Consider the following 25840-nt stretch of genomic DNA (forward strand, 5'->3'; position numbering starts at 1 on the left):
TTGATGTTCTATGTAACTGGTATATTATTGCATAAATGTGATAGTAACTTTCCAAATTAATAAGTTGTTTTTATTAAAGTGTTATGTTTAACACAAAATAATACATGTATTGTTGTTTGCTTTATGTTAATTAAGTGCTCTTGCTGAGGCATGGGAGAAATAAAGGAGCTGGAAAAAACACCTGCTAGTGACATCAGCATCATCTACACACCTGCTAGTGACATCAGCATCATCTACACGCCTGTTAGTGACATCAGCATCGTCTACACGCCTGCTAGTGACATCAGCATCGTCTACACACCTGCTAGTGACGTCAGCATCGTCTACACACCTGCTAGTGACATCAGCATCATCTACACGCCTGTTAGTGACATCAGCATCGTCTACACGCCTGCTAGTGACATCAGCATCGTCTACACGCCTGCTAGTGACATCAGCATCGTCTACACGCCTGCTAGTGACATCAGCATCATCTACACGCCTGCTAGTGACGTCAGCATCGTCTACACACCTGCTAGTGACATCAGCATCATCTACACACCTGCTAGTGACATCAGCATCATCTACTCACCTGCTAGTGACATCAGCATCGTCTACACACCTGCTAGTGACGTCAGCATCGTCTACACACCTGCTAGTGACGTCAGCATCGTCTACACACCTGCTAGTGACGTCAGCATCGTCTACACACCTGCTAGTGACGTCAGCATCATCTACACACCTGCTAGTGACATCAGCATCATCTACACACCTGCTAGTGACATCAGCATCATCTACTCACCTGCTAGTGACATCAGCATCATCTACACACCTGCTAGTGTCATCAGCATCATCTACACACCTGCTAGTGACATCAGCATCATCTACTCACCTGCTAGTGACATCAGCATCATCTACTCACCTGCTAGTGACATCAGCATCATCTACACACCTGCTAGTGACATCATGCTTCTCTTCACCTGCTAGTAACTTGTCTGCTTTGTGTTAAGCAAATTTTGCTATCTTCTAGTAAGTTTAAGCTTTTGTTACCTTCTCAGCCAGAGTTTTAACCAACATTATACATATAATCTTTCACATACTTCTCAGTGTGCTTTTTTTTTTTTTTTTGCTGAATTTAATGCTTAGATTTTAGGGGAAAAAATTAAGTCAGAATTTAAGTCATTTTTTATAAAAATCTAACTGTTTAGTTTTACTTATGATCTGCAATATCGTTTCAGATTCTGAACACATCAGAAATCAACAGCCCCTCCTGACATATCTTTCCAGTTTGGGGTAGGTATGTTGCAACAATACAATATAACATAAATAACAATAAAATATAATTAATTGACGCATGACTTATTAGGGTAACTGTTTTTTCTTGTAATAGAACACTATAGAACTACATTCACTATAGAACAGGAACATCATTTGTTGGGAAATGTTTCTTGCCTATTTTCTTCCTAGCAAAAAATGAATGTATATGCCAAAGTAGAATTCAACAACTTTAGCCGTGATCTCTGTGATCAGCTCATCATCTCTCCATACCCTCTCCACATGGAAGTCACCTCATGTACTTGTCACAAGATCACACCAGGTTAACTAAGCCAGTAACCATCAGCTGACCGTGGAATGCCAATTGTGTGTTTCTTTCTCAGTTTTGCATGGTCGCCAATAAACTCAACGTGGGATGCCTCTCCGATTTCTTTCACATCAGGGCACTTAACCTCTACCAGGCCACAGGGAGGTTCTTCATTTGGGTCCACCACTTTGCCATCTGCACTAAGGTGTGGAGCATCAGGGTGGATGATGAGACCAGATGGAAGAACGTTAACGTCAAAGGTCTCCTCATAGCGGTGAAGAACCTCTGGCTCAAGTTTTAATCCTCTACACATCGCTCTCTAGAGACCCCGACAGATGTTTACACTGTTTAATGCAAGATATAAATGCATTTAACCTGCAATTACAAATACATAATGTTTTGATGTTTTATTCCCAAAATGTTGAATACTGATATTTGCAATGATAAAAGAAAGAAAGTGCTTTAAGAGGTAAAATTAAAAACACCAATATCTAGACAATCATGAATTGTAACATCACTTCCTTTAATGTTTTTACTATACAGTTGAAATGGAATTTGTTTAAAAGTTACATTTTTGGGAAAAAAAAAGTATTACATGTTTATATGAAATGCTTATACGAAATAAATATGTAGTTAACTTTAAAGTATAGCTACATTTTTTGCTTTCATTCATGGTCATATGAAAAATTTGCCGTACTTAAGTGGTAGATTTCTGCTATTTACTGGAAACATTTAAAATTACAATTTTAAACAAAAGCACTATATGAACATTCTGAGTGATTTTATTACACTAATATACTATCAGACATCCCAATTTCCGTTTTGGTAAAGTCATTAAGTGTCATGTCATTTAGATGAATTAGAATTTAATTTGGGGTCCTGAAATACCCTGAACACTGTTACTGATGCTATGGACTGTGGGATTACTAACAGGCTATTAACAAAAACCTGTCTCTAAACCTCTTTTCTCTTTATTAAAACTTGATCTAGTAGCCTACATGATAAAATCATATGCTTTGCAAATCCGCTCGAAAGACCTGATCTCAAATGATTCGCGAAACGCGCTTCGGAGTCCCGATCTGAATCAAATGTGCAGACTCCGAAGCCCCGATCTCAAATGATTCGCGAAACGCGATTCTGAGTCCCGATCTGAATCAAATGTTTTGCGAACTCCGAACCCCCGATCTCAAATGATTCGCGAAACGCGATTCGGAGTCCCGATCTGAATCAAATGTTTTGCGAACTCCGAAGCCCCGATCTCAAATGATTCGCGAAACGCGATTCGGAGTCCCGAGCTGAATCAAATGTTTTGAGAACTCCGAAGCTCCTATCTCAAATGATTCGCGAAACGCGATTCGGAGTCCCGATCTGAATCAAATGTTTTGCGAACTCCGAAGCCCCGATCTCAAATGATTCGCGAAACGCGATTCGGAGTCCCGATCTGAATCAAATGTTTTGCAAACTCCGAAGCCCCGATCTCAAATGATTCGCGAAACGCACTTCGGAGTCCCGATCTGAATCAATGTTTTGGATCCGCCTTCAAGTTGCCAAACCTGGGTGACTGTCAAATTCGTTTTGGTGCCGCCCAGAGGATCAGCTCCGCGGGCGGCGCCGTCAAACAGCGGATCCTGAGCGGACCTATGCGTGCATCAGTCCAGAATTTCTTTGCTGGGACACATTTGCGCTGAACCCTGTTTTGAGTAAATATTGATATATTGCGACATTCACAGCATTGGTTTTTAAATCGTCTTGTATTTTAATGATTGTAAGACGTTGTTTGATATTAGGACAACTTTAACATGTTCACTCCTGGATAATGGTTTAGCGCTAGCTTCTAGCTAGCTGTGCATTATTAAGTTTGCATTTTTGTAATTTTGGTCTAGTGTGTGTGTATCTTCCTCTTTATAATAAAATTTAATATTCAGCATTTTATTCACTGTTTGAGTTGGTTCAGACATTATGCCGCCTGTTTGAATGTCAAAAAGTGCGGGCTTATCTGCTAATGTTAGCTACCTTCAATAGAGATCGCTAACACGTGACCAACTGGGTGGCAACGTCATCAGAACGCAAAGAACTATGGGTATGTTTGGCCAGATAACATGGTCTGGCATAGCAAGCTAGTGTTTTGGCATGAAAATAATAAAAAATTTGCCTTAAAAACAGAATATAATCCTACAAAATGCAGCGGGATAAAGAAAATATTGTCGGACCATAACGCCTAAAACTAAATCCTAATGCAAAGATGAGATATGACGAGAAAATTAAGAGAATCATAGGACTCGATCCTTACGTGCAGGAGGAGCTTCCATGTCACGGTTATCATTGTCTGCTATATTTGCTTTTTATTTATTAAAATACATGCAATTGGTTGATGAAACATTTATTAAAATTAAGATAAAAATTTTTCAAAACGAAATTCGTTTTTAAGAAAGGGTTTCTACAAAGCAAAATTTAATGAACTGGTAAATATCATGTCTGACGATTTACAAAACTTCATTAAGTGGTAAAAACCATTTCTTCCGATATATTGCGCATCTTATGATCTTATCTAAAAAATGAAAATAATTTTTGATAAAAAATGTTTGTAAAAAATATTTTAATGACACGGTTTTGGCGGTTCTAATGACGGTGTTCAACTGTAACCGCCGGTCTCACGGTTATTATACTAACCGTCACACCCCTATCTATGACTTATCACCCACAACCTACCTCATACATTTTCAGTTTCTCATCATTTCTCTGGACTCTTTATAAATGTAAATGTATTAATCTAAATGTATTTACATGTTAATGTATTCATCTAAATGTATTTACATGTTAAATATGTAAAGAAACTGAAATTAAGTTGGTTGTTACTACTATTTAAATTATGTAATTGGGTTTGCATCCAAAGAAGACTGATTTCGCACAATTCTTCCTTAATATAGATAAAGGAGGCAGAATTTCATTCAGTCTTTGTGTATTTTATTTACAGACATGGCTAAAAAAATACACATGAGAAGAGACATTGCAAAATCTTTTGGAAAACAAAACAAAAAAAACATTTGCATATTAGATGTGAGCATGGTGTATAATTCTAACATGACGCCTTCACAACAATACTTGGACACATATTGGTCAAAGCACAGCACACAACCACAATTTTATCCAGCAAAGTCTTCAGCTCAGTCTCATGACCGGTGTGGACAGTGTCCGGTGATGGGGTGGATTCTCAGGACCTTCCATCCAAAGGCATCATGATTTTGATGTTTAAATGCTGAAACTGACTCCTGATTTAATTAAATTTTTCATTACAGAAGTTACTACTATTTTTATTTTTCCAGAAATGAAAATTATTAATTTAACATTAACTTTATTTTACAATGTATTTAAATCTATATAGTAAAAAAAAAAAAAAATCAATCAGCAAATTTTGCAATCCGTTATTATTACAGGATTTTGCTTTAGGCAAAAATACCCTTTAAAATCCAATATGAGTTTATATTAGTTTGATTTTGTCAACTGTCTTTGTCTGAGTTGCAAGGTGTCAGGTCCAGTGTTGGGAAGTTTACTTTGGAAATGTTATAGTTTACAGATTACAAATTACCTTATTTAAAATGTAATATGTAGTGTCACTGTTTCAAATGACTAAGTAATGTAACTGATTACATTTGATTACTTTTCTAAATTTCTATTGTTTTCAGATTTTGATTATTTTGAATCATCTAAAGCAGGCAGGGTTAATGTTACAGTGGTCCTCAACACTGATTACTCTCAGATTTCAGAATCCTTCTTCACTTGAATTAAGACTATAATTTAATTGTAACATACAACCACCTCAAAATAGGACTTTAGCAGCTCTTTTTACTTTGCAATCTTTTTTAGGTTAAATACAGATTTAAAATCATAAGATATAGTTTAATAGCTATGATGCTGCTTTTGAAATCAAATCTTCGCATAGCTACGACAGGAAACATTGTCATCTAACAATGCCTTGGAATAAAGGCAGTTAATCTAAAAATAAAATAAAATAAATAAATAAATAATCATTTACACAAACCAAAATAGGAAATAAAACAGTTATGAAATAAGCATGTGTCATATTCTGTGTCTTCAACTCCAGAAACATTGGTGTCTCATATTTTAAATATGTATATGTGTGAAAATATTCAAATGTAACTCCCTTTGTGATCATTAACAATATCATAATTAACTAATTTAATTACAGTGTACATTACATTAACATATTACAGCTACATTTATTTTGCAATTTAATTAGGACTGCCTCTGCATAGGGCCCGGGATCTTGTGCGGCCCCCTGGGGACGTCCCCTGTTTGCTGGGTACGGTGAGAGGAGGAGGCGACAATAACTGTGAGGAAAGGTACTTTAGTGTGTGCTAAGCCCTTCACGGAGGATGAGGTCCGTGTCCAACCGGAGTACGGTCGATCTCGCACCGTGGGCTGTGCCTTCCAGGTTTGCGTGGAAAAGTTGCGGAGACGTTAAATCACGCGTCAAAACGGGATGTTTGTGGTGCAGAGCAGTAAATGTGGAGATGGTACAGGAGCACGATTACAACAGCCGTCCAGTCCCAGGTGAGTGTAATGTGTTAACTAAAACAATAACTTATATTAAAAGCTTATCGGCAACTATAGACATTAATCAAATATAGTATGTTTTATTTGTATTGTTAGATGTAACTTTATACATTTAATGTAGCACATGGTAGCAGTTATGCTAACAGTCGAGCAGGTTAGTGAAGCAGTGTTTTTATACTTTTGCCATCATCCTTTTATTCTGCTCTCTTTCTGGCTCAAGTCACACAAAATTAACAAAGACATTTAAAGTTATCAATGAAATCCACAAGATATAGGAAATACGAGCAGTTGAACAAACATCTGTTGTACAAGCAGAATTCAAATTATTTTATAATGGTTTGTAGGTTATTTAACTTTGAATTGATGTTCTATGTAACTGGTATATTATTGCATAAATGTGATAGTAACTTTCCAAATTAATAAGTTGTTTTTATTAAAGGGTTATGTTTAACACAAAATAATACATGTATTGTTGTTTGCTTTGTTAATTAAGTGCTCTTGCTGAGGCATGGGAAAAATAAAGGAGCTGGAAAAAACACCTGCTAGTGACATCAGCATCATCTACACACCTGCTAGTGACATCAGCATCATCTACACACCTGCTAGTTACATCAGCATCATCTACACACCTGCTAGTGACATCAGCATCATCTACACACCTGCTAGTGACATCATGCTTCTCTTCTCCTGCTAGTAACTTGTCTGCTTTGTGATAAGCAAATGTTGCTATCTTCTAGTAAGTTTAAGCTTTTGTTACCTTCTCAGTCAGGGTTTTAACCAACATTATACATATAATCTTTCACATACTTCTCAGTGTTTTGTTTTTTTTTGCTTAATTTAATGCTTAGATTTTAGGGGAAAAAATTAAGTCAGAAATATTTTATAAAAATCTAACTCTTTAGTTTTACTTGTCACAAGATCACACCAGGTTAACTAAGCCAGTAACCATCAGCTGACCGTGGAATGCCAATTGTGTGTTTCTTTCTCAGTTTTGCATGGTCCCCAATAAACTCAACGTGGGATGCCTCTCCGATTTCTTTCACATCAGGCCACTTAACCTCTACCAGGCCACAGGGAGGTTCTTCATTTGGGTCCACCACTGTGCCATCTGCACCAAGGTGTGGAGCATCAGGGTGGATGATGAGACCAGATGGAAGAACGTTAACGTCAAAGGTCTCCTCATAGCGGTGAAGAACCTCTGGCTCAAGTTTTAATCCTCTACACATCGCTCTCTAGAGACCCCGACAGATGTTTACACACACTGTTTAATGCAAGATATAAATGCATTTAACCTGCAATTACAAATACATAATGTTTTGATGTTTTATTCCCAAAATGTTGAATACCGATATTTGCAATGATAAAAGAAAGAAAGTGTTTTAAGAAAAATATTGGCCATACTTAAGTGGTAGATTTCTGCCATTTACTGGAAAACATTTAAAATGACAATTTTAAACAGAAGCACTATATGAACAAAGTCATTAAGTGTCATGTCATTTAGATGAATTAGAATTTAATTTGGGGTCCTGAAATACCCTGAACACTGCACAGAGGTTAAGATGACCATTGCTACATAAATAAAATAAAAATGGAAACTCATCCTGTTTTGTTTTATTTTTCCCTTACTAAATTATACAATACAATACAATTTTATTTGTTAAGCACATTTAAAACAACCGAGGTTAGCCAAAGTGCTGGACACTGACATAATTAAGTCTTGTTCTAGGAACAAGACAAGGGGAAGTCGTGGCCTAATGGTTAGAGGGTTGGACTCCCAATCGAAGGGTTGTGGGTTCTAGTCTCGGGCCGGACGGAATTGTGGGTGGGGGTAGTGCATGTACAGTTCTCACTCCACCTTCAATACCACGACTTAGGTGCCCTTGAGCAAGGCATCGAACCCCCAACTGCTCCCCGGGCGCCGCAGCATAAATGGCTGCCCACTGCTCCGGGTGTGTGCTCACAGTGTGTGTGCGTGTGTTCACTGCTCTGTGTGTGTGCATTTCGGATGGGTTAAATGCAGAGCACAAATTCTGAGTATGGGTCACCATACTTGGCTGAATGTCACTTCACTGAACAGATAAGAGTAGTTGGTCAGCAGACCTCAATGACCTGAGAGGAGCATGCATCATCAGTAGATCATCTATGTAAACTGGGGCTTGACCATGAAGAGATTTAAAAACAAACAATAAAATCTTAATCTGTATTCTAAAACAAACAGGTAGCCAATGAAGAGAGGCAAGAACAGGCATAATGTGCTCTCGTTTACTGGTTCCCGTAAGGAGTCGAGCGGCAGGATTCTGAACTGTTTGCAATATAGAAAGAGAGGCCTGGTTAACTCCTATAAAGCATTATAATAATCCAGGCGAGTGGTGACAAAAGCATGTATAACCCTCTCCAAATCTTTGAAAGATAGAAATGGCTTCAATTTGGTAAGTAGCCTAAGTTGAAAGAAACTAGCTTTTACAACAGAGTTTATCTGTATAGTTACTGTTTTACAGTTCTACAGTTACTGATGCTATGGACTGTAGGATTACTAACGAAAATTTGTCTCTATACCTCTTTTGTCTTTATTAAAACTTGATCTAGTAGCCTATGATAGAATCGAATGTTTTGCGATATCCGATGCCTCGAACAAATGATTCGCGAAAAGCGATTCGGAGTCGCGATCTGAATCAAATGTTTTGCAAACTCCGATGCCTCGATCAAATGATTCGCGAAACGCGATTCGGAGTCCCGATCTGAATCAAATGTTTTGCAAACTCCGATCGATCAAATGATTCGCGAAACGCGATTCAGAGTCGCGATCTGAATCAAATGTTTTGCGATCTCCGATGCCCCGATCAAATGATTCGCGATTCGGAGTCGCGATCTGAATCAAATGTTTTGCGATCTCGATGCCCCGATCAAATGATTCGCGAAAAGCGATTCGGAGTCGCGATCTGAATCAAATGTTTTGCGATCTCCGATGCCCCGATCAAATGATTCGCAAAACGCGATTCGGAGTCCCGATCTGAATCAAATGTTTTGCGAACTCCGATCGATCAAATGATTCGCGAAACGCGATTCGGAGTCGCGATCTGAATCAAATGTTTTGCGATCTCCGATGCCCCGATCAAATGATTCGCGATTCGGAGTCGCGATCTGAATCAAATGTTTTGCGATCTCGATGCCCCGATCAAATGATTCGCGAAACGCGATTCGGAGTCGCGATCTGAATCAAATGTTTTGCGATCTCCGATGCCCCGATCAAATGATTCGCGAAACGCGATTCGGAGTCCCTATCTGAATCAGTACCATCGAAAAGGAAGCTCTCGCCTTGTTGTTGGCACTGCAAAATTTTGAGGTCTACGTGGGTAACGGTAATATGGGCCCTATTATTGTATACACTGACCACAACCCTCTCCTCTTCCTGTCTCGGATGGCAAACTCAAACCAGAGATTAATGAGATGGTCTCTTATGCTGCAAGAGTATGTTCTTGATATAAAGTATAAAAAAGGAGTGGAGAATGTAGTAGCAGATGCTTTATCAAAAGATCATATTGATGACTGAACCGCTCATAAAATGTGTGGTTTGTTTTGTTTCTCTCTTTTACAAACTAAAAGAAATTATAGTTTGTAACTACGGGTGGGGGTGTTACGTGCGGAGACGAAGTCTTCATTGATTTATATTTTCCTTTAATGTGTGTTTCTTCTTTCCATGTTTTTTCATGATTTCTCCTCAAACTGCCTGGCAGGTAGTTGATTACTTCCAGCTGTACCTGCTTACCAATCAAGAGAGAGTCCGAATAAAAGCAGAGCTCCAGCGACCAGAGAGGAGAGAACGTTTCTCCAAGATCTTTCTCCAGAGTGTTCTCTGTGTTCTGCGCGGCTTGTTGTTTCAGTTGGTGGTTGTTGAGCTGCTTAGTGTTCTGCTTTGGGTATTGTAGTGCTTTTGTTTCTTTATTCATTGTGATATTCTTCAATACTTACCTTTTGTTATTTTAGTTAGTTTGTAGCTGCTTTTATTAACATCTTTTAGCGGCGACTTTAATGTTTGCCTACTTGTGTTGTGTTTTTGTTTTCGGTTAGGAAGGGAGCTAGGGTATAAAACCGTTATTGGTTTTCTTTTTCTTTGTTAGTATAGCTACAGGGAATTAACTTCAGTTAGCTTGTTTTGACCTTATCCTCTCCTGAATTTTTTTTTTTTTTTTTTCTTTTTTTTGTACGTGTTCCACGAGCTGTAAAATAAAATCTTTTTCTGGACAACTGTGGCAGGACTCAGAGAGGACTTAAAATATTTTACTCTGGTTGCTTCCACATTTACCCCTAGACATATGATGCACATTTAAGTGTTTCTATCGTCGTTTATGTGCATCTTTTCTTCCCAGATAAGAAATGTATCCTACTTTGTTGAATGCTTTTTTTTTTTTTTTTATGATGCACATTTTTATAATTTGTATTAGTTTCCATCAGGTGTTTTTTATCTGATATCCCAAAGTGGGCATAAAAATTGGTGGATGGAAACATAGTAAGACCGCAAACAATCCTCTTACTAAGTGTTTGTGTCTTGTGTTCTAGTATAAATATCTGAATATTCCTGAATCAAGATGCATTTACTGTACAAGTAACATTTTAATTTTAAAATTTTTAATGATCAAAATGTTGTTAGTTTTGGCTTAAAACGAGCAGAAATATCTGCCAATGGGGGAAGAAAAAGAATCTTGTTTAGCCTTTGAATTCAGATTATTTTTCTTACATCATTGGTAAATATTTTTGCATGTTTTAAGCAAAAACGTACACAATATGGGGTTGTTGTTGGTTTCGAAGTCATTTTACTTGTACAGTAAATTCATCCTGATTCAAGAATGTTTAGATATTTATATTAATGCTGTCAAACGGTTAATCACGTTAAAAATAACTTTTTGTTTACATATGTGGTGTACCGTGTATATTTATTATGCATATATAAATACACACACATGCATGTGTATATATTTAAGAATTTTATGTTTATATACTATTTATAAATGATAAGAATATATGCATGTAACTATTTTAAAATATATACAGGCATGTGTGTCTTTATTAATGCATAATAAATATACACGGTACACAAATAAACAAACTTTTATTTTGGAAGCATTAATAGGAAGAAAATCTCTGCATTAATCACTTAATCGTTTGATTCTGATTCATTCAGACATTTCTAATAATGTTGATACAAATGCTAATACTGCACTGATGTTTATAATAAAAGATGACATAATCATTCATAAAATAAAAAAAAACTTTGCATTAAGTAATTTATTTTCTCATTACATACAGTAAAGTATATTACAGATCTCTTCATACTCGATATAAAATTAGATTCATTGGCATATATATTCAGATTTGAAAGGTTAAAGGGCAGAGAGCATGATCACTATACAGCGGATTCCTCACTGCTTCACATCAGCAATAATCTGGGGAAGAAAAAATTATTACGCTCTGTATTCCAGTGCTAATATATGAACATCATGAAACCAAGACATTTGCAGGAGATGTATAATGACCACAGATATTAATTTTTATTATCTACTCAATATGTTTATTTTTAGATTTGTATGGGTTAATGCTTAAAATGGGGGGAAAAAAATTCTGCCAAAGGTGAAAACTGTTGTTTTTCTGAGCCGCTGACAGATATTTGTTCTTGTTTTAAACATGAACTCATTTATATTTCAGTAAATGCTTCTCGATTTAAGGATGTTCAGATGTTTGAGCTGGAAAACAAGAGGAAGAGCATCATTCTCTGCGGTGAAGAAGAACACCATGACCTTCATCAAATTAAAATCTCTCCTGTTTGTGTCCGAGTCGAACGGTGGCAGGTAAAAGAAAAGAGTAAAAAATAAACTCTGGACAATCTTCCTAAAACATACGTCTGCAGGAGCCTTGATGATTATAAATATGCTTTATCTTTATCACAGTATCATTTCATCAAGCCTTGTGTTCAACTCCATATTTATACTGAAAATAAAAGTAGCTGTGATCATATTCTAGTTAGCAGCTCTGAAATCGAGTGACAGCTGATTGGTTGATTCACAAATGTCTTCACACACAAAGTGCTTCATATTCAAACACAGTTTAGATCAGGGGTCATCAACAATATTTGTTAAAGGGCCAGAATTTTTCTCTGCAGACACTGTCAGGGCCAGATACTCGTAATATAAAATACAATTCGAATTGTATCCTAATATGTTATTATTTGATATATTAATTCTAATTCCAAATTTGTTATTTTTTTACATATTACCTGTACTGCAGCGAGCCACCAGGGGGCGATAGCGAAATTTTAGGCTTCATATTTGTGAGGCTGTCAAGCTGTCCATCACTGTCACATGCAGGTCATAGTTTGTGGAGAACACTATAAGAAATGCCTTCTGAATATATTTAAATGGAAAAAATGGCACTCTCAAAGAGCCTTAAGTGAAAAGTTGATTCAGAGAACCATAGTTTTAATGAAGAATGGACTGATAAGTACTGTTAGAAATACCTGTGTGCCTCATTAGCTTTTTTTCTCGTTAGATTTAAAAATAAATATGGAACTGACCCGAATATTCGTTTGGTGGGTTGGTATTCGATTTGAAAATTTGACATTCTAATATTATTATTTTATTTTTTTGCACATCTGGGAACCCCGCGAAACGGTTCTCATTCTCCCTTAAATAAGGCCGGCGTCTCAGCTGCGTGGCGTGTCCGTTTTTTATTTCGGCTCCCATTTAACAGGTTGGAGTTTGCACACTGAGCCACGCGTCTCATGCGTGCTCGAGCCACGAGGAAAACGCGTGCATGCTAGAAATAGAAACAACGCGTGTTCCAGCAATGGGAGTGTTGCAGAACAGCTGAGTTTGTATGGACCGAAGTGCATGTCTGAGCTTGTGTTTTGTTGCTTTGACATTGTGGGAAATAGAATAATATAAACAAGATGTATTCGCATTTTTACCCATTATTATTAATCTAAATTAATCTCGTTTTTAATTTAACTTAATTTCGTTTTTTCTTTATTTAAATTTCGTTTTTTTTCTTTATTTAAATTTCGTTTTTTTATTTAAATCTACGCTTACTATGCCAATTTGTTAGTCAGAAAAATATAAGACTACCTTAAAAGTATTGCTTAATTTAATAGACCTGTGTGTGTGCGTTTTATATCACAGTGCAGTACCCGTTCTTTTTCAAATTACTTAAAACATCGCAATATATTTTTTAACACATTCAAAGAAGGAATTCTGTCTAGTTGAGCAATCATTTGAAATTAGGAGGAAGCTGATTTTCCATTCTGAGTGTATCCTAGGTACTTCTAATTTAATGCCAATCGATGATCTAGTGTTATAGTTCTTTTTATACAGGCATAGTAATGTAATTTGGCAGCATACCCAAATACTAATATATGTGATTTCCTTCTTTGATGTAAGGACGTCCAGCCTACACGATTATATAACAAACAATGATGTGTAGCCTACGTGAACAAGCATTTGTTATAAAACGCAACGCAACATGATAAATACAATCTAATCTTTTTAATAAATATATAGAAGCATGCATATAAATAATCTCTCCATAATCAAAAATGGGTAAAAAAGTACTATGAATAATTTTCTTTCTAGCTCCAAAGGAAAAACATTTTTTTTTTTTTTGCCGAAAAAGAAGGCCCAATCTTGGTTTTAATCTTTTTAGGTAATCAATATGAACATCAAATGCCGACTTCTCGTCTATCCATATTCCCAGATATTTGTATGTTGTTACTCTCTCTATATGCACGTCATCAACAGTAAGAATAGACGGGGCAGTGGTCATGGAACGACTACTTGAAAAACAATGTACTTAGTTTTTTTCTCATTTAAAATTAATTTTAATTGGAGTAAATTACGCTGAAAAGTATTAAGAGAATCCTGTAAAATTTCAATAGCTTGTGAGAGAGAGGCTGCTGCTGAATAAATTATTGTATCGTCAGCATAAAAATTTTACTTTGCGGATTTTATTCCCTGCCCTAATTTATTTATAAAAATAGCAAAAAAAGTGGTGCCAGTAAAGAACCTTGCTGGACACCCTTCTCAACTGTTAATACGGATGAATCATAATTAGCCTATCTATAGCAACACATTGCGTAGGATCAAATAAATAATTTTGAAACCAACTCAAGGCCGAGTTACAGAGGCCTATACTTTTAAGCCTCTGCAACAGTAAGCCATGATCCACTAAATCAACAAACAAAGCCGCACAATGCTGTCTCTCATCGAGAGCGGTGATTAAATCGTTAATAACAAGTGTAGTAGCTGTTATCGTACTATGGCCCGCTCTAAATCCTGAATGAAATGCGTTCAAAATATTTCGACTAGCAAGGTATTCTTTCATTTGATCATTTACTATAGATTCAAAAACTTTTGCTAAAACCGGTAATTAAGAAATAGGGCGATAATTATTCAAATCAGAAGGATCTCCTCCTTTTAATAATGGCATGACCATAGCTGATTTCCAAGATGTTGTAATTTCATTAGTGGATAGACTTAACTTAAAAATTGATGCTAGAGGTTCAGCAATAATATCCGCAGAAACTTTAAAAAAAACTTATTCAATTTTATCAAATCCACCTGATTTCTTACAGTCTAAATTTGAAAGTAATTTATTAACTAAGGTGGGCAATATAGGAGTAAAATGAAATAAATCTGATTCATTATAATTTGTCTTCTCATCAATTTCCTGTTCATCAGTGATCAACGAATTGTTTGTACCGGTTATCAAACTAGCTGAAACAAAATGATTATTACAAATATTAACAATATCAGCCTTGTTTGTAATTAATCTCCGGTCCACTTTTAAAACTTTTGGAAAGTCAGCAGATTTATTTGTCCCTACAAGAGATTTTGTTAATTTCCAAAATTTAGAAGGACCGTTCATGTTATTATTAATTAGATTAAGATAATATTGACTTTTAGAACTTTTTATCCATTTTTAACTAATATACCTCTTGTTTTTTCTGCTATAGAAGTTTTTTGTAATGAGTTGGTGAACTTATCAATTGTTCCAAACACAAGGAGTTACATATGTCCTTAAATGAATCCGATGACTGAGACAACCAGTCCAGTTTAAATATCCCATTAAAACTAAATCAAAGTTAGACCAACTGTGCAACATATCTGTAAGCAATGACATTGCCTCACTTGAAGCTGAAGGCGGGCGGTAACAACCGACCACCATCATGTCAGACCCATTAGGGAAAAAAAAATTAATAGCTAAAAGTTCAAAACATTTTTAAATACTAACTAAATCGGTACAAATACAATTCATATTTATTTTAGTATAAATTGCAACCCCTCCTCCTTTTTTGCTACGATCTGCTCTAAAAATATTATAACCATTAATATGCACCATATCATCTGTAATTGATTTTTTCAGCCAAAGTCTCTGTGAGAATTATGATATCAGCATCGGTCGAATCTGCCCAGATCCGAACTGCGTCCAACTTATTTACCAAGCTTCTCACATTAAGATGAAAAATCGTAAACCATTACTTGATTTTAGTTCCTCTGGTGTTTGAAGCTGAGCCAACTTTCAAACCACTTTCTCTTCCCCGCTGCAGATAGATGTAGCATAATGGGTCAGTTTTCCATTTCCTCTGACCAACAGGCAGAACAACCTTTGTGGTGGATCACCAATCCAAACGGGCCATAAAGAGGAAAGTTCAAAGCTTCTCAGCGACACAGCCAAATCGCTGGTTCGTTCTCCAGCGGTCTCAGCACTTGATACCCACAGACACAGCCCAGGTATGTGACCCTCGTGACCAACAGACGACATTTCATCCACACCAACCATGAACGACTCCCCGATCCGCTCCGTAGTGGCTTTTTTACGCGAAACCCATAGACATGGCGCAGGTCTCCCGTTCAACAGCGAAAGGCCATGCATTCTCCATATCATGGAGCAAAGTAGGCATATCGGTATAAAAGTCCACATTTTTTCAAACATGGGATGTTTCCAGTCTCCAATTAATTTATAGAAATAAAATTAAGTGGCATAAACAAAACACTAGTAATTAGTAATCTTCAAAACGATTTAAAAGACTAACAAACACAAAACCTACACGTGTGGCCATCTTGGAAAGTGTTGTACTAATGAGCTGATTGTAGTTTACTAAAAGTTAATTAATTCTGAATGTGTCGCGTCTCGCGTGTCCATCTATATTGCACCAAATGCGACACTGCACTCCCTTGTGAAGCAGATTGGATGAACGGTTCTCGAAATAAATAAAAAAAATGCAAACGGACATACAGAAACAGATTCCTGCCTTTATTAGAGAGAAAGATATGTTAATTACTACCGAAGCTTCGAAGCTCAAAAAATGGTATTCGGACCAGCCCTAAACTTTTTCCTCTTACAAGGCTATTCCTGAATTCAGTATTATTCTGGGGGCAGGATGGAAATCTCTGGCGGGCCGGATTTGACGTTGCATGGTTTAGATTAACACTCATATAACTGTATTGTCTGTGTGAGAAGAATCAAACAATCACGTTTTCTCTTCATCAGCCTGAACAAGTGTTTTTTTTTCTGCTGAACACTAAAGAAGATGTTTTTTTGAGAGCGAACAGTTGACGGCACCCATTGACTTCTATGCTACAGGAAGAAATACTATGGAAGTGAATGGGTACCATCAACCCTTTGGTGTTTAAAGCATCATCTTTTTTAGCATTCAGCAGAAGACAGAAACTCGTACAAAAAATATATAATTTGTACATTTTATTTTAAAAAACAAATATGTAAATAAGCACACACAGTTAAACTTTTATTCCTAACTAGTAATTCCCAAAGCAACAGACTGAAACTATAAAAAAATGTTTTCTGTAATTGAAATAAAGCTAAAGTAAAATGATATAGATAAATCGTGTAAGCTACTACTAAATATTGTATAAACTTAATTTTTTGTAAAGTTGCTTTCCAATGATTTGTAAAGTAAAAAGCACTATAAATTAAATGAAAACTGTACTAAAATTAAAGTAGTAACTTTTTACAAAAAAGTTGAAATGCTAAAATTATTAAAACGGACATAAACATAAAGGCTAAAAAAAAAATTAATTAAACGAATTCCTAAACCTCAAACTGCAACCATGAGGCTAAAAGCTATGCTATGTGTCACTCTGAGTAAGTGCTGTAACAGTTTATAAAGACCTTGATGTTGTGTGTGTGTGTGTGTGTGTGTGTGTGTGTCTCCTGTCCGTCCTGCAGTGAACAGTCCACCTGGATGTTCCCGTGTTTGGCTCCTGGGATGATCTGAATCCTCTCAAAGTCCCTCCCCAGGATGATGATGTCACAGTCAGAGTAGTACCCCTGTCCCACGAGCCCCGGACAAAACAACACACACAGTCTGACACTGATAATCACAGAGAGTTCTACATATCATCTGAATGTGATGTTTTGTTACATTTTTATTTATTTTTTTAAATCGAGGAATCAGAGTTTTAGATGTTTTCATTTACGGTTAATAATCTCTGCTGCTGCTGTTACACTCACAGTCACCAACAGCTTGAATCATCTGGGCCCGTATTCATAAAGAATCTTAATGCAAAAAGTAGCTCCTAGTGACAAAATACTAAGAAAATTCTTAGAAATGTGGGCGTTTACTCTTAAAATTAAAAAAAAAAAATCATAGTAAAGAAAAAAGTAATTCAGATAGCATCTTAACCCTTAAAAGACGTCTTAAGGTCAAACTTGTTAGGAGCACAGACGAGGACTTTTAAGAGGCTTAAGAGTTTCTTTAGCAGAGGAGAAAATGTCAGAAAGACGAAGAGGCAGAAGAAATGTGTTGCAGACATTGGATGACAGTGAGTTGATAAGACGCTATAGATTATATAATAATTTATAATTTAATACATCAATTAAAGTAATCACTAGATTATGATATTTGGCAACTGGGAAAATGCCACAATGTAATAGTGATGATTTGGGTCTGTCACAACCTTCTGTAAGCAGAGTGATCACACAAACAATTACAGCACTTTCAGAACATCTTATTGTGTCGCAGTTCATTTAGTTTCCGCTGGACATTCCCACCTTGCAGCTCAAAAAACTGTATTTATGAATATAGCAGGCTCATAGGTGCGCACAAGCAGGGGGGTGAACCGTTAATAAGTTGTGCTATACGCTCCTATGTCTGCTTCTTGTCCCTTGCTGTGACACCCGGCCCGAATTATCCTTTAAGAATGGCCTTGTGTTCATCCACTAACTGGGCTAACAGTAAACACTGTTCCTCTGTCCAGTTTGGCTTTCTCGCCCTTCTTGGTTTTGATTCCATGTTTGATACATTAAAACCAACATTCAAACCGCCACTTAAATAGGACAGCAATCACTGTAACTGGAAAGAATGGAACAATTTTTATCATTCTAGGCCAATCAAATACCTTATAGGAAATTACAAGCATGGTCTTTTCATTACTCGGAGTTGCTCTCAGATCGGTCCTGAATCGCTCTTAAGCTAAGACTCCTACGTAAAAGTTTTTAAGCTAAATTAAGAGTTTTCTGAGAGGATTCTTAGAATCTTTATGAATACGGGCCCTGGACTTTTTGAGTCAAATATTTTGGCAACATTTTTAAGCATTTTTATTTTATATGATTTCTTAACATATCAGACTTCATTTTGCATGCATCTGGTTTATTCTCGCTTATAAACTTTTTGTTGCTTTTTTTGTTGTGTTGTTTTTTATCCTCATTTGTAAGTCGCTTTGGATAAAAGCGTCTGCTAAATGAATAAATGTAAATGTAAACTTATCAAATTATGTCTTCGTTTCCTTACATGAATATCGAAATATTCAACTCAAATAAAGGCTTGTATGATGCAGTATTAGAATTAAAATTTAATTTGGGGTTCTGAAATACCCTGAACACTGCACAGAGGTTAAGATGACCATTGCTACAAAAATAAAATAACAAATGAAACTCATCCTATTTAGTTCCCTTAATAAATTATACAGTTACTGATGCTATGGACTGTGGGATTACTAACAGGCTATTAACAAAAATCTGTCTCTAAACCTCTTTTCTCTTTATTAAAAGTTGATCTAGACAAGTACATGATAGAATCAAATGTTTTTAATCAAATCCGCTTGAAAGGCCTGATCCCAAATGATTCGCGAAATGCACTTCGTAGTCCCGATCTGAATCAAATGTTTTGGATCCGCCTTCAAGTCGCCAAACCCACGTGACTGTCAAATTCACCCAGAGGATCAGCTCCTCGGGCGGCGCCGTCAAACAGCGGATCCTGAGCGCCGTGGACCTATGGCGTGCATCAGTCGAGAATTTCTTTGCTGGGACACGGTTGCGCTATTATTATATATATATATATATATATATATATATATATATATATATATATATATATATATATATATATATATATATATATATATATCTCAAAACGGGATGTTTGTGGTGCAGAGCAGTAAATGTGGAGATGGTACAGGAGCACGATTACAACAGCCGTCCAGTCCCAGGTGAGTGTAATGTGTTAACTAAAACAATAACTTATATTAAAAGCTTATCGGCAACCATAGACATTAATCAAATATAGTATGTTTTATTTGTATTGTTCGATGTAACTTTATATACATTTAATGTAGCACATGGTAGCAGTTATGCTAACAGTCGAGCAGGTTAGTGAAGTGGTGTTTTTATACTTTTGCCATCATCCTTTTATTCTGCTCTCTTTCTGGCTTAAGTCACACAAAATTAACAAAGACATTTAAAGTTATCAATAAAATCCACAAGAATGTAGGAAATACTAGCAGTTGAACAAACATCTGTTGTACATTTTATAATGTATTTTATAATGGTTTGTAGTTTATTTAACTTTGAATTGATATTCTATGTAACTGGTATATTATTGCATAAATGTGATAGTAACTTTCCAAATTAATAAGTTGTTTTTATTAAAGTGTTATGTTTAACACAAAATAATACATGTATTGTTGTTTGCTTTATGTTAATTAAGTGCTCTTGCTGAGGCATGGGAAAAATAAAGGAGCTGGAAAAAACACCTGCTAGTGACATCAGCATCATCTACTCACATGCTAGTGACATCAGCATCGTCTACACACCTGCTAGTGACATCAGCATCATCTACAAACCTGCTAGTGACGTCAGCATCATCTACACACCTGCTAGTGACATCAGCATCGTCTACACGCCTGCTAGTGACATCAGCATCATCTACTCGCCTGCTAGTGAAGTCAGCATCATCTACACACCTGCTAGTGACATCAGCATCATCTACACACCTGCTAGTGACATCAGCATCATCTACACACCTGCTAGTGACATCAGCATCGTCTACACACCTGCTAGTGACATCAGCATCATCTACAAACCTGCTAGTGACGTCAGCATCATCTACACACCTGCTAGTGACATCAGCATCGTCTACACGCCTGCTAGTGACATCAGCATCATCTACTCGCCTGCTAGTGAAGTCAGCATCATCTACACACCTGCTAGTGACATCAGCATCATCTACACACCTGCTAGTGACATCAGCATCATCTACACACCTGCTAGTGACATCAGCATCATCTACTCACCTGCTAGTGACACCATGCTCTTCCTCACCTGCTAGTAACTTGTCTGCTTTGTGATAAGCAAATTTTGTTATCTTCTAGTAAGTTTAAGCTTTTGTTACCTTCTCATTCAGGGTTTTAACCAACATTATACATATAATCTTTCACATACTTCTCAGTGTTTTTTTTTTTTTTTTTTTTTGCAGAATTTAATGCTTAGATTTTATGGGAAAAAATTAAGTCAGAAATATTTTATAAAAATCTAACTCTTTAGTTTTACTTGTCACAAGATCACACCAGGTTAACTAAGCCAGTAACCATCAGCTGACCGTGGAATGCCAATTGTGTGTTTCTTTCTCAGTTTTGCATGGTCCCCAAAAAACTCAACGTGGGATGCCTCTCCGATTTCTTTCACGTCAGGGCACTTAACCTCTACCAGGCCACAGGGAGGTTCTTCATTTGGGTCCACCACTTTGCCATCTGCACCAAGGTGTGGAGCATCAGGGTGGATGATGAGACCAGATGGAAGAACGTTAACGTCAAAGGTCTCCTCATAGCGGTGAAGAACCTCTGGCTCAAGTTTTAATCCTCTACACATCGCTCTCTAGAGACCCCGACAGATGTTTACACACACTGTTTAATGCAAGATATAAATGCATTTAACCTGCAATTACAAATACATAATGTTTTGATGTTTTAATCCCAAAATGTTGAATACTGATATTTGCAATGATAAAAGAAAGAAAGTGCTTTAAGAGGTGAAATTAAAAACACCAATATCTAGACAATCATAAATTGCAACATCACTTCCTTTAATGTTGTTACTATACAGTTGAAATGGAATTTGTTTAAAAGTTAAATTTTTGAAAAATAAAAGTATTACATGTTTATATGAAAAGCTTATACGAAATAAATATGCAGTTAACTTTAAAGTATAGCTACATTTTTTGCTTTCATTCATGGTCATATGAAAAATTTGCCGTACTTAAGTGGAAGATTTCTGCTATTTACTGGAAACATTTAAAATTACAATTTTAAACAAAAGCACTATATGAACATTCTGAGGGATTTTATTACACTAATATACTATCAGACATCCCAATTTCTGTTTTGGTAAAGTCATTAAGTGTCATGTCATTTAGATGAATTAGAATTTAATTTGGGGTCCTGAAATACCCTGAACACTGTTACTGATGCTATGGACTGTGGGATTACTAACAGGCTATTAACAAAAATCTGTCTCTAAACCTCTTTTCTCTTTATTAAAACTTGATCTAGTAGCCTACATGATAAAATCATATGCTTTGCAAATCCGCTCGAAAGACCTGATCTCAAATGATTCGCGAAACGCACTTCGGAGTCCCGATCTGAATCAAATGTTTTGCAAACTCCGAAGCCCCGATCTCAAATGATTCGCGAAACGCGCTTCGGAGTCCCGATCTGAATCAAATGTTTTTGCGAACTCCGAAGCCCCGATCTCAAATGATTCGCGAAACGCGCTTTGGAGTCCCGATCTGAATCAAATGTTTTGCGAACTCCGAAGCCCCGATCTCAAATGATTCGCGAAACGCGCTTCGGAGTCCCGATCTGAATCAAATGTTTTTGCGAACTCCAAAGCCCCGATCTCAAATGAGTCGCGAAACGCGCTTCGGAGTCCCGATCTGAATCAAATGTTTTGCGAACTCCGAAGCCCCGATCAAAAATGATTCGCGAAATGCGCTTCGGAACTCAGAAGCCCCGATCTCAAATGATTTGCAAAACGCACTTCGGAACTCAGAAGCCCCGATCTCAAATGATTCGCGAAACGCGCTTCGGAGTCCCGATCTGAATCAAATGTTTTGGTAACTCAGAAGCCCCGATCTCAAATGATTCGCGAAACGCGCTTCGGAGTCCCGATCTGAATCAAATGTTTTGGTAACTCCGAAGCCCCGATCTCAAATGATTCGCGAAACGCGATTCGGAGTCCCGATCTGAATCAAATGTTTTGCGAACTCAGAAGCCCCATCTCAAATGATTCGCGAAACGCCATTCGGAGTCCCGATCTGAATCAAATGTTTTGAGAACTCCGAAGCCCCGATCTCAAATGATTCGCGAAACGCGCTTCGGAGTCCCGATCTGAATCAAATGTTTTGCGAACTCCTAAGCCCCGATCTCAAATGATTCGCGAAACGCGCTTCGGAGTCCCGATCTGAATCAAATGTTTTGCAAACTCCTAAGCCCCGATCTCAAATGATTCGCGAAACGCACTTCGGAGTCCCGATCTGAATTCAGAATCAATAGAGGTGGGCAGATCGATACTAATATCGATAATATCGATACCAACGTTGGTATCGGTATTGATCGATACCAACGGGAAAATATCGATACTTAAGTTTCAGTTTCTCTCGTTTTGCCACCTGGCCGTGTTTGTCAAAATGCTGCTGCTGTCACAGAGCAGAGCAAGCTCTAAGAGTGCTGCTCGTGCTCGACACTGCTCTCCGCCCCCTCTCCTGTGTTGTACCGTCACGTGACTCACCACTAGCGCTACCACCAGCAGTCAGGCGCGCGCACCGCTCAGCCGCGCATTTCTAACAGCAGTCAGTCAGAGGCGGAGAGAAAGAAGAGCGTTGTATGGCTGTATTTTCAGGCCGATCTACCCTTTTTGTGTTAGCTGTGAAAGGGATACTAGTTTCTATATTTAAACTTCACCTAGATGTGCACCAGAATTAATTATTTTTTATTATTTTATCAATAACTGATTCTCCAAGAGCAGTGGATATTACAAGGCGCCTATCAGAAATGATTGTGAAGGACCTGCAGCCTCTTTCCATAGTGGAAGATGTCGGCTTCAGGAATTTTGTATAAGGAGAATTTGTTTTACAATTGTGAAGTAAAACGTTGTGACTTTAAGAAAACAATCCTGAAAAGAAGTGCACAAGAGGAGAAACATTTTTTTATTAACATGCTACTTGAAAAGATAATTTGTTTTTACATTTTTTATATTTGTGAAGTAATCATTTTGTAACTTTGTTTATTTAAATAAATCAGAAGTAACCAAAAGTTGTTTCTGAACAAAAGCTTTCGTAGTACTGATTAATAACCCAAAATGCAAATCACAAAAACAAATTAAAAGTCATGAAAATTCATTTAGATTTAGGTTGAAGACGCATCCACCTTAATTATTAAAAAGTATCGATATTGGTATCGGTATCGGCGATACTGGCCCTGTATTTACTTGGTATCGGATCGATACCAAATCTAGCGGTATCGCACACCTCTAAGAATCAATGTTTTGGATCCGCCTTCAAGTCGCCAAACCTGCGTGACTGTCAAATTCGTTTTGGTGCCGCCCAGAAGATCAGCTCCGGGGGCGGCGCCGTCAAACAGCGGATCCTGAGCGGACCTATGGCGTGCATCAGTCGAGAATTTCTTTGCTGGGACACGGTTGCGCTGAACCCTCTTTTGAGTAAGTATTGATATATTGCGACATTCACAGCATTGGTTTTTAAATCGTCTTGTATTTTAATGATTGTAAGACGTTGTTTGATATTAGGACAACTTTACCATGTTCACTCGTGGATAATGGTTTAGCGCTAGCTTCTAGCTAGCTGTGCATTATTCAGTTTGCATTTTTGTAATTTTGGTCTCATGTGTGTGTATCTTCCTCTTTATAATAAAACTTAATCTTCAGCATTTTATTCACTGTTTGAGTTGGTTCAGACATTATGCCGCCTGTTTTAATGTCCAAAAGTGCGGGCTTATCTGCTAATGTTAGCTACCTTCAATAGAGATCGCTAACATGTGACCAACTGGGTGGCAACGTCATCAGAACGCAAAGAACTATGGGTATGTTTGGCCAGATAACATGGTCTGGCATAGCAGGCTAGTGTTTTGGCATGAAAATAATGAAAAATTTGCCTGAAAAACAGAATATAATCCTACAAAATGCAGCGGGATAAAGAAAATATTGTCGGACCGTAAGCCTAAAACTAAATCCTAATGCAAAGATGAGATATGACGAGAAAATTAAGAGAATCAAAGGACTCGATCCTTACGTGCAGGAGGATCCATGTCACGGTTATCATTGTCTGCTATATTTGCTTTTTATTTATTAAAATACATGCAATTGGTTGATGAAACATTTATTAAAATTAAGATAAAATTTGTTCAAAACGAAATTCGTTTTTAAGAAAGGTTTTCTACAAAGCAAAATTTAATGAAGTGGTAAATATCATGTCTGACGATTTACAAAACTTCATTAAGTGGTAAAAACCATGTCTTCCGATATATTGCGCATCTTATGATCCTATCTAAAAAAAATTCAAAAAATGTTTGTAAAAAATATTTTAATGACACGGTTTTGGCGGTTCTAATGACGGTGTTCAACTGTAACCGCCGGTCTCACGGTTATATACTAACCGTCACACCCCTATCTATGACTCATCACCCACAACCTACCTCATACATTTTCAGTTTCTCATCATTTCTCTGGACTCTTTATAAATGTAAATGTATTCATCTAAATGTATTTACATGTTAAATATGTAAAGAAACTGAAATTAAGTTGGTTATTACTACTATTTAAGTTATGTAATTGGGTTTGCAACCAAAGAAGACTGATTTCGCACAATTCTTCCTTAATACAGATAAAGGAGGCAGAATTTTATTCAGTCTTTGTGTATTTTATTTACAGACATGGCTACAAAAAATACATGTGAGAAGAGACATTACAAATCTTTTTGTAATCTTTTGGAAAAAACAAAACAAAAACATTTGCATATTAGATGTGAGCATGGTGTATAATTCTAACATGACGCCTTCACAACAATACTTGGAGCACAGCACACAATCACAATTTTATCCAGCAAAGTCTTCATCTCAGTCTCATGACCGGTGTTCTGTCGATTTGTCCTACGGTAGCGCAAAATTTTAACTATATCTATGGATATATCCTACCTAATCAAAAAGTACTAATGCATACTACTGCTTCGCTCCTGTGACTATACGTAAAGTAACTTTATCGAAGACTCTTATTAGGCAATGGTATAAGTTATTTACAGTGCCAAGAACATCATCAGATTGTCCTACCACTATAAAATAAACATGTAGGATGATTTTACAGTGAAACAATTCTTATTAAAATAAAAACGTTGGATGATTTTTACAGCGCAAA

At 36.8% G+C, this 25840-nt stretch overlaps 1 protein-coding gene and 1 long non-coding RNA gene across 14 annotated transcripts in view; one reads left to right on the top strand and one right to left on the bottom strand.

Moving 5' to 3' along the window:
* LOC127966387 (uncharacterized) overlaps positions 1-25840 on the top strand; it is a 98320-nt gene that overhangs the window by 61447 nt on the left and 11033 nt on the right. The window contains exons 1-3 of one of the 13 annotated variants that reach the window (XR_008155615.1): positions 5832-6133; positions 15776-15912; positions 17369-18153. The exons of 3 other annotated variants lie outside the window; for them this stretch is intronic. Coding sequence is in view for 1 of the 10 variants with exons in the window: in XM_052567318.1 (XP_052423278.1) it covers positions 151-966 (816 nt within the window). In the remaining 9 variants the exon portion in view is untranslated. Of the gene's footprint in view, positions 1-135; positions 1102-5831; positions 6134-6629; positions 6900-15775; positions 15913-17368; positions 18154-19548; positions 19630-20126; positions 20350-25840 lie in introns of those variants that run through there. 9 more of the 13 variants (XR_008155618.1, XR_008155616.1, XR_008155611.1 and 6 more) reach the window with 9 other exon arrangements.
* On the bottom strand, positions 296-21109 carry LOC127966391 (uncharacterized). The gene is made up of 3 exons (XR_008155624.1): positions 20623-21109; positions 572-691; positions 296-331 (listed from the first exon to the last, which is right to left on the bottom strand). It is a non-coding gene; the product is annotated as an uncharacterized LOC127966391 (long non-coding RNA).

This window comes from Carassius gibelio, chromosome B10 (assembly GCF_023724105.1).
Source record: "Carassius gibelio isolate Cgi1373 ecotype wild population from Czech Republic chromosome B10, carGib1.2-hapl.c, whole genome shotgun sequence".
Taxonomy (NCBI): domain Eukaryota; kingdom Metazoa; phylum Chordata; class Actinopteri; order Cypriniformes; family Cyprinidae; genus Carassius; species Carassius gibelio.